Source organism: Cyprinodon tularosa, unplaced genomic scaffold, assembly GCF_016077235.1.
Source record: "Cyprinodon tularosa strain WSP-4 unplaced genomic scaffold, ASM1607723v1 ctg11, whole genome shotgun sequence".
Lineage (NCBI taxonomy): Eukaryota > Metazoa > Chordata > Actinopteri > Cyprinodontiformes > Cyprinodontidae > Cyprinodon > Cyprinodon tularosa.
This window is the reverse complement of record NW_024037893.1, coordinates 2,940,156-2,950,439: the sequence shown is the minus strand read 5'-3', so window position 1 is coordinate 2,950,439 and position 10,284 is coordinate 2,940,156. Positions and strand designations below refer to the sequence as shown.

Below are 10,284 nucleotides of genomic sequence, written 5' to 3'. Positions count from 1 at the left end.
TGCCTGTGAATTAAGTTCAAGCAAAGACAGGACTAAGAGGTGTTCAGCTTTCATTTTAATTTATTTTCCATCAGCCATCTGAGAGTTAAAAGTCCATTGCAGATGTCAGCGTGTCGGAGAGCTTGGTTGCAATTTTGTCTGTAAAAAAAAAACAAAAAAAACAAACAAACCTTTTTTTAGATTTATTCCAATCCAAATCAAGCTATGTAATATTAACTGTAAAAACAAATATCTCTTGCTTTTGAGTCAGCGAAATACTTTATGCCTGAGGAGGTTGTGCTCAAACAGGATCTATCAGGTTTCAAATAGCTTGACAGAATAAGTTTTTATTGACCCATTGTCGGGACAACAGAAAATCCGATTATACAGATAGCAAAAACTGCATTCTTAGATTAACTAAAACGTGCAACAGAGGGGAAACAATTTAAAACTGTAAAGAATTATGCTTTTAACTGCAACAACAAATATTTTCAAGTAGAATGAAAAAACTTCAAACCAAAGCACGGATGTAAACAACGACTTAGTTTGTTCCTGGGAGGAAAGATCTTTGAGAAGGCTCTGTAGGGCACATAAATCTTTATTTCATTAATAATTGCTTTCTAACAGTACCATCATGTGGCTGGTTCTGGTATTGGTTAAATAAATTGATTTCTATAACAATTCTTTATATTTATGACAAAAAAAAGGTAATTCATAGGATTTCGTGGTCTAGGGTGCAGTGCAAGCAACACAGCCATAAAAGAAAAACTGTGCTACTGACTGCATTAATGTTTTAACCAACAAGATACTCGACAAGCATTTTCTTTCCCCACTCCATTTTCATTTCTTCTTTTGAGGCTTGAAGAAGTTACAGTCACCATCTGTCTCATACTCAGTCCTGTTTAAAAGAGACACTGTAACCCGGATTTTCCTCCTTCAAAGTGTTTTTTAGTCTTCTCGAGGACTGACATGCTGAGTGGGAGTTTGAGGCATTTCAATTTAAAAGACCTTAACATTTAAAGACCTTAATATAATGTGGCACATGTTCTTTAATAGAGGCACCATAATGATGATAATAATAATATTAAAAAAACGAATTAAAACCCTATCCCTGTTTTTTTATGTAGTTTTTATTTTCATTGTGTTCCTAAAGTTTTTGTATTTTTTGCAGAAATTTCACCACAAGGTCAGATCAAGGTTCAATCTTTTAGGAAATCTCTACTCAAAAGTAAACTGTTGCTTCAACATATAAAGTTCATTTTCTCTCCGCCAAGGTAAAATGTCAAAATAATATTTCAGATAATTATTAACATTAATATTGTATGAAGTGGAAGTTAATGACAGTAGGTTGGCCAGTACAGCAACATTCACAGGATAATAATAATAATAATAATAATAATAATGATAATAATAATAATAAATAATTTTTTATCTCACATTGGAGAAATTCACTCTCTGCATTTAACTCATCCCTTTGGGGAGCAGTGGGCTGCCATCATGGGGAGCCAGGGAGCAATGGGGGGTAAAGGTCTTGCTCAGTAACCCAGAATGGCAGTCTGTGGGAGTGGGTTTCAAACTCACATCCTCAGGATTCCAAGCTCTATGCCCTAACCACTAGGCCGCTACTCCTATGCTCTAGTGCCCTCTCAAGAGCCAATGCGCGTGTTAAAGTACCCTCCTGGGGGCCAAAACGGGTGTTTAAAGTACCCTCTCAGGAGTCAAAACGTGTGCTGAAGTGCCCTCTAAAATGATTAAAATGATCAGGACTATATTTGCCCCTTTTTTTTTTCTTTCCATCCCTGACCTTAAAAATGTTTGTGCACACCACTGGGCCAGCACATCCTCTAGATAATAAGATAGATACATGTCATGCATTAAGTTATGGTCTGGCTGCAATCAACAAGTACCCACGGAGACCAGAATAGTGCTGTTGTGGCTGTGTGTAGAGTCAATGTGTGAAAAACATAACATCATACTCTCACAGCTATCAAACATCATATCTATATCCCTACAGCAGAAAATGGAAGCTGCGGCTTTATTCAGCTCTCTAGTGCACAATGCTTAATGCTGAAAGAAAACATTGATGTTTTAAAATGAACACAGAAAAAAACAACCCTCTCATTCTAACCCGGTGCGCATCATGTTTAAGATTACATTATTTTATTGTGTTGATATCTGCAACAAATAAATGATGGCCAGACAGAAAAATCTAATCTTAAGTGCATGTTTCATTTATTTGTTCCCACGGTTATAGACCCCTCCATAAGGTAAACCAGCTTTGTGATAAAACTAAATGTTCTCTCAAAAGACAGTCTACTTTTTCAAATGAAAACTTTATTTTAACAAACAGTTGGGCCTTTTTAGTGTTTTAACCATTAAAAAAAGGGTAATAAAGAAGTTATAGTTATTTGGTAAACAAACCTGGAATTTAAAAAGGGATTATACAAACCTGCTCTCTTTTGCTGCTTTTTCCTTTTCTTGTTGGCAGCTAGGAGGGCTTGGCCCTGCTGTAAAGGATCTACTTTCAGAATATCCTTCAGGTCCGGAGCTTTGGGAGCAGCATCTTTTACAGAAAAGTCTGTCTTTTTCTGTGTTTTTATCTCTACAGTCATTGGTCCAAACTATATAAAGCAGGACAGAAATACATCAAATAGACAGGGTTAGTTTAAAATCAGTATGTTAAGAATAAACTGAGGGTTTAAAAGTTAATAAAGTGTAAGGAGAAAAACCTCCTCACCTCCGAATCCTGATCATCCTCCATGACTTCGGATTCGTCTTTATCTTCCACAGACTCTCCACCCATTTCAAATTCAGGTGACTCATTCTGACCCCCTTGTGTCATGCCAGCAGTTTCCATGCAGAATCCCATTTGGACATCGGAACAGGAGGACTCTGGAACACAATAATAATTTGAGTGTTTTTCTCAGCAAGACACTTGATCTGACTAAGGCCTACACTTTATAGCTTCAATCATTGTACTCAGCTACAGCTCAAACTGTACGACGAAACCACAGGGTTTAAAAGTCCACCGCTCAAGGTGTATGTTCTTAAACTGTACGGTGTAGGTACCAGATCTGCTCAGGTTCTGCTTCATGCCAGTGACATTACGCTACATGATTGGCTGAACATTGCCACATGATGTAAAACATTGTGGTTGCCCAGACAACGACAATAACATCACGCAGCGTCCGTTAGTGTGTCTAATGAACGATGGATAAAATCTGTTTACAGTGAACAAAGTAACTACTAGACAGTGATATAAAGGGGGATTATATTTATTTATATATATATATATATATATATATATATACAAAAAGAGGGAAGTCTAAAAAATTAAAAAGGTTAAAATATCTAATTTGATGCTTACATAACATATGTTTCAATTGCTGCCGTGCTGTTTAATAATGTGGGCTTTTTTCAAGCATAATTAAAAGCTTTTAAATAATCTAGATCGTTTAAATAAGGTCAAAATCTAAACACAAGCTTCTATTTTATAATTTTGGTTGATACGATATCATTATATCAAACTTCACAGACTGCTAAGAAAGCCCACCACAGAATCCTGTTCTGTTCCGTCTTTATGCAATGCTATTACTGTGTTTTGTCCGCATGAGGTTATAGACTTAGACATTCTACCTGCAAGAACCTCCTGATTTCCCTTTTCCAACTCATCCCAGTCAAATGCTTTTCCCATCTCTGAAACGATCTCAGCGCTGACGTGGGTGGGCAGAGTGTGAGTTTCTGGAGGGTGTGTGAAGTAGCTGATCCTCCCTCTGCACAAACACAACCATAGACCATTTATATCAAACAAACACAAACTGAACATGATTGTTAAAAGGATGAATAAGCTGAATAACCCACCCCGTCCAGTCCATTAACACGCTCTTTGCTGCTTTATCCGTGTCAGGCAGTCCTCCCTTTCTCAGTTTGCCCTGACGGCGTGCAAGAAGAGCCAGGAACTCCTGAGCCATCTGGAAGTCTGGAACACCGTAGTGCTCAATGATCTGTACACAGGAAGATCCAGTCAAGGCCCCGACAGAGATGCAGTACCAACCTGTGAATAGTTAAAGGTGTGTTGGTTTGGACCTGTGCCTTGTTACATCTTCGGAGGATGGCCTCAACAGGGGGAAGAGGATCTACAAGCTGCTCGATTTTCACACAGTTACGGAGAATCATTGCAGCATCCGTTGTCGACGTTGCCATGACAATTCCGGGACAATCCAGAAGTTTAATGTGTTTGTCCAAATGCACTTCTTGAAGACATCTGGAGACCAAATTAAATAAGAAATGAAAGTTAAACATTCCACGAACTGAGTTCAGTGTTTTGAGGTCTGCTTTGAACACAAGAAGGATGACTGAAGTTTACTTTGTTTTCCGAAGTCTGAACCGAACAATGGTTTTAAGATAGAGAAAAATTAAGCTTAGTGACAAGGCCATAAGCCTATGCCCCTTATTCCACTCGACTGTCACCTTCAGCTTCATGCTAAATATAGCATGAGGGATATATAAACCTGAATTTCCTGGGTCTTTTAATCTGATAGGCCTTTATTTGATGCCTTATCAGTATTTAATACAGCTGGTACAATAAACAAAGTATTATTTTAACTCATCATATTGTAAAATAAATATTTAGCCTTTCATGTTATAGAGAGATGTTATGAGAAAACCTTTTTTAATGGCCCCTTATCATTTAGTTGTTAGTCAATCAATAAGCTCAAACAATTTTAGATTAATTCCTCTCTAGTCTGCAAACATATGGCATTTAAATTTCTTTAAAGAAAATTACTTCTCAAAACACAAAATTACTTTGCCAAATTTGACTTTGCAGTTGAAAGAGGAGAGAGGAAGACCAGCTTTGGAGCTCAAAGATTTGTTTCAAGCAATTAAGAGAAAATTCCTGTCCAACCACATTAGCACACCCATAAAGACCAGCTGTGTGGTTTTGCCTAGAGCTTATTTTCCAAGCGATTAAACAGTTGATTATTTTTTCAATTAATATATTAAAAATCAGATAGCCAAAGGTTCCTTAAAGAAGACATTTGACGAAATTAAACCAGGTGAAACTAAAACTTTTCCACTTGAGGAGATCTGGAGGGAGCATACCAACAAATGAAAATGTTTATTTTTTTTATATGTTAAATCTAAAATCTTTATTTATTTATTTTTTCCACAATTTTGATGTAATTACTACTGTATCACATGTGATACATGTTTTACAGTCTATAATCGGTTACTAAATTAGCTGACGATTATTTCAGTAATCAATTAATCAAGATTAATCAGATTATTGGTTTCAGCCCTAAATGTGCCTCTTGTGCTCAAAATGTGACGATGTCTGAACTAATGCAGGATAATAGCACATAATTTATGAAGGGGTTTCATTAAATGCTTTTAAAAAATCTAGATCTTTTAAATAAGGTCAAAATCTAAACACAAGCTTCTATTTTATAATTTTGGTTGATACGATATCATTATATCAAACTTCAGAGACTGCTAAGAAAGCCCACCACAGAATCCTGTATAAACATATGACCATTATTTTGCCATATATATATATATATATATATATAGTTTTTTTTGTTATTGTCCCTCTCTTCTTCCTCACCAGTTTTAACACACACTCACTTTGTGACCCCAGGTGTGGCTCCAACACTGCACGCCCGGGCCCTTTTCAGACTGTTGATCAAACTACTCTTTCCAACATTAGGAAAACCTTAAAGAACAGAAAGTACAAATCCGTCAGTTAATGCTAAACCACATTATAAACATGAACTACAATTGATTTTTTTTTTCCACAGTCTATGAATAAAGTTTTGTTTTTCACATGTTCTTTGCTAAATACAACCTAAAATCAAGAGCAGCAGGTAAAGAACCCTTAAAGCACATTAACTGTGTCACTGCATTCAGCATCTTACCTACAACTCCCACAGTGATGGCGGTCTTAATGTCCTGGTTGCGGCAATAGTTTGCCAATAATTTCATCAGGCAGTCGGCTCCGATGCATGCGCTGCTGCTCAGGAGCTCAGAGGTGGCTTGTGTCACAGGAACGTTACTGCGTTTCTACTTGCAAAAAGACAAAGCCCAGTGGTATTAACTTTATCAAACTTTAATAACACAGCTTTAATATATGGAGACTTGTCTAATATATGGTTTATAAGAACTAGTGTTTACCAGGTTCTTATTTTGCTGCTGGGTGGAGGCTTTGAAAGCCACAGTAGGAAACTCGTTACGGAGATATTTTATCCACTTTTCAATTATTTCTTTTGACACCAAATCTGTAATAAAATAGTTTTGAAAATAAAACACAAACAGAAAGCATAAAAACATAATGAACCCCAGATCACATTTTTCATAATTGAAGGTACAGACATTCTTACCGATCTTGTTAAGGACTAAAACGATCCTCTTGTTGGTTCCACTCTGAATAACGGCTTGTTCCACCTGAGGACATCTGCAGCCCAGAGGGTCCCGTGCATCCAAGACCTCCAAAATGACATCTGAAGCCTCCACAACCTTCCAAACAACAACTCGTTTACACAATCCAGTCTACTTGAAGCGCATTCAAACCTTTAATATGCAAAGAGAGCTTGACCAATGACAATGATTTAACAGAAACCTACCTTTTTAAATTCTCTATAATACGCCTTTCTTGAATTCTCGTTTTCAAAGTTTACATGTTTTTCCAAACTCTGCATCTCTGTTTCCTGTGGGGATAATTTGAAGAAAAACAACTTGAAACAAACTGCAATATTCAGCATTCGACTATCTGTCAGAATGGACTTTCATTTACCTTCAGCTCAAACTCTCTTTGTCGTTGTAGGATGTCATTCTGAAAGGTCTGTAAATTTCTCCTCTTCAACATCTCGCGCTCTCTGGACAGTTTCTGCTTTTCCTGAAGAGCTTGGAGCTAAAAAGAAAAGTATATTATAGCCTTAAATTGACCCCCCTTAGGTTTAAATCCCATTCCCTGGGGATATTCTTACCCCTAGCCTTCAAAAAGCCATTAAAAAAACAATTAGAGGTTCAAATATTCAAAACAGGAAAGGATAAAATCCTTCAAGGAGCTGAAACGTCACTTGACGACATTGATTTATTTTATATAAGCCCATATTATATTGTATCTTTACATATTTGGTAATTAATAATATACATTATAAGGGAAATATACAAATATAAAATTGAGCTATTCTAGTTAAAGTACACAGCTGATAAGTCTAACTGTAACTATAATCTTTATATAGGTTTAACTAGCAGTGACTTTATTCTAGGGTAAAACATAACATCAACCAAAACACTGCAGTTTTTTTTGCTTTTTTTTCTCGCATTTTAAAAAATCTTTAAAAAAATAACGAAAATATTGCTTTGCATCAAACTATTCTATAAAATTCGACTAATTGGATGCTGTGAGTTTAAAAATACCTTTATTATAAAAGGGTTTTTTATGCTTATGAACAGGGATAGCAATGTTTTAAATGCATAAGATTGTTACATTATGCATTTGAAATAATATATTATTTCAAATGCATAACATTATATTATTTTTATAATGGTGGTTATTGATGTATGTATCTACAGGCAAAGCGTTTCTTCCTTTTTTGATTTAAAGTGGGCCCTGAAAAAAAATGCGGCTTGTAGGAGTTACAAAGCCAATTCTCATCGTCTGTGTATAAGCAAAATGGTTAAACATGCAAATAAAATAAAAAAAATTATTAAAGATAAAATTCAATACATGGTTATTTCAATAATCAGTAAATCATGATTGTTTCAGCCCTAATGACAACACAAATCTGTATAATCTTATAAACTTATGGCTTGTAAAAGCCGAACTAGAAGTTATTGTTAGGAATTTGGTTCTTGTTGGCAAAATGTGACTCAGAAATGGACCTTAAAAAGCAAAGAAGGTTACCCTTTGCTTCCTGACATCCTCTGGGTTTCTGGAGTCCTTGACCTGGTGAGCAGCAGGCTGCTTTGCATTGTTTGCTGACCCTGAGCCATCAGCTTTCCGCCCATCTTTAGTCTGAAAGAAAAGCAAACATATTTTTAAAGGGATTAAAGAGGATCCCAGCTCAACACAATGACCACACCTTAAGATCCCAGTCCTTCAGAGTTCATCATCAAGTAGAGAAAACGATATTTATATATTTTTAGGATACCAAAAGACAGATCTACAGCAAAGTAAAGAAGCTGAATTGATATTCGTTTATTCTTACATACAGCAGATGGGAACTTTGACAGCTACTTACTAAACCAAGCGATTAAATAGAGTTAAAATATTTTCAGAACGGAAAATATATATATCCCTGGTAAAGTTATAACCTTTCGTTGAAATACACATGAATCTGTGTGAGTGACAGACGAGAATCATCAGACAAGTGATGCCTGAAGTAAAAGTTAGCTACTTAGTTAGCCAAGATGGGGCTTACCTTAAATCTCCCGAGAAAACCAAGACGTTTAGCTCGTTTTTGCTCTGTAAACAAACCAAGAAAACATTTCAGCCGATTATATGCACACATATACCAGGATTATAGATCTATCACAGTATTTGTAGACGTACTTGCTTTGGACATGACTTCAGCCTTGCTTCTTTTACCGCACGTGTGCGTCAGCTGGCTAATTCGCCGTCAACATCCGGTAAACTTTCAGAATAAAAGCATCATTATCAAAGCCAATTTCTGCAACCCCAAGGAAGAAGAAGAACCAAACCAAGTATGTAGGCCTATCTGGGTATTTGTAAAAGTAAAGGGAGCAGCATGGGTCTGTTATTTATTTATTTATTTTGTGTTATGTCTGTGTTGTTTTTTTTTAACCAAAGCAGGAGCAGCCTAATGAAACAAATGAATATCCATCCATCCATCCATCCATCCATCCATCCATCCATCCATCCATCCATCCATCCATCCATCCATCCATCCATCCATCCATCCATCCATCCATCCATCCATCCATCCATCCATCCATCCATCCATCTTCTTCCCCTTATCCGGGGTCAGGTCGTCGGGGCCAGCTGAGAAACCGAGAAAAATAGCCCATCCAGCGTGTCCTGGGTCTCCCCGTGGGCCTCCTCCCTGGGGGATGTGCCTGAAACACCTCACAAGGAGGCATCCTAATCAGATGCCCAAGCCTCCTCAACTGACTCCTCCTGATGTGGAGGAGCAGCGGCTTTACTCTGCGTCCTCCCCAGATGACTGAGCTCCTCACCCTATCTCTAAGGGAGAGCCCAGACACACAACGGAGAAAACTCTTTTCAGCTGCTTGTATCCGTGATCTCGTTCTTTTGGCCATGACCCAAAAATGAATATATAAACTTTAAAATATTTTGGACTACATATACCTTGGCCTGGAGACTAAATAACCTTGTGGTGGACTGTGGGATGATAAAGTGGAAAAAGTCACACTTGTAGACAGAGAAGTCCAGTCATGACTTTGCTCCCACCAGAGCCTTTAAATTGTTCTGCAATTTACTGTGTAGTCTAAATTACTTTAAACTTATTGGTCATAGAGTATAGGCCTATATTATACTCACTGGCTCAACCCGGGATAAGGTTTAAAAATTTGCAACAATTATTTTTTTTTACAGCACATCAGCTATAGTCTTTGAATTGAATCTATGCAAAATTGTATGATTATATATAAGGCAAGAGGATATTGAAGTCTGAAGTTTGTAGGCAATATGCATAATTTTGACCCTAACAGTATTGTGCTACAGCAAGGGAGGTAACTTGAGAACTTTGTGTTGTTGTACACTGAGATTCCTGACAATTCACTTGAAAATTACTCAAGTCAGAACAACAAATCAGATTAAAAGTACACCTCAGGTTGTTCCATTATATTAATTAGTCCAATTAGCTCTGGCACATCCTCTCCGTAATCCGTAAACCATTCAAACGTACAGTTATTTTAAAGGTAATAGATTAACCAAAGCTGGTGTAATGGTTTAATCTGACATATTGGTTGCCTTCTGGTTTATCTACAGGACACGGTGTCACAAAACCATTAGAACTCGAATGTGGAGCAAGGGCTTAACATGGATAGATCCTGGAACACAAATACAAATGGTTATTTCTTTATGTATTTATTATGCAAATAACTCCTTAAAATATCAAAAGAATTTATTCTTTCTTTTTTAGATTACCTTGAAATCCCCTTTTCTACAGCTTAATCGCTTGCTTAAACTGCAAAAAAAAAAAAAAAAAGAAAAGAACACTTTTATTAATTGGTTCTATAGTGTGCTGCACATTTGTGCAGTTTATAGATCTGTTGCCTTGCTGGTTGGTCAGAATATATAGGAGTAGATTTGGCAGGATA

At 36.7% G+C, this 10,284-nt stretch overlaps 1 protein-coding gene across 1 annotated transcript; it reads right to left on the bottom strand.

The window, feature by feature from the left end:
* Positions 1-40: 40 nt before the first annotated feature.
* gnl3l (guanine nucleotide binding protein-like 3 (nucleolar)-like) lies at positions 41-8,616 on the bottom strand. Its single transcript, XM_038295990.1, has 15 exons — positions 8,534-8,616; positions 8,403-8,446; positions 7,886-7,996; positions 6,770-6,886; positions 6,600-6,683; positions 6,357-6,492; positions 6,151-6,254; positions 5,895-6,039; positions 5,605-5,692; positions 4,066-4,243; positions 3,841-3,983; positions 3,616-3,752; positions 2,717-2,871; positions 2,429-2,600; positions 41-138 (listed from the first exon to the last, which is right to left on the bottom strand). Exons 1-15 carry the CDS (start codon positions 8,544-8,546, stop codon positions 86-88), a joined length of 1,680 nt encoding a protein of 559 aa, XP_038151918.1. The 5' UTR covers positions 8,547-8,616; the 3' UTR covers positions 41-85.
* Between the last annotated feature and the right edge of the window lie 1,668 nt (positions 8,617-10,284).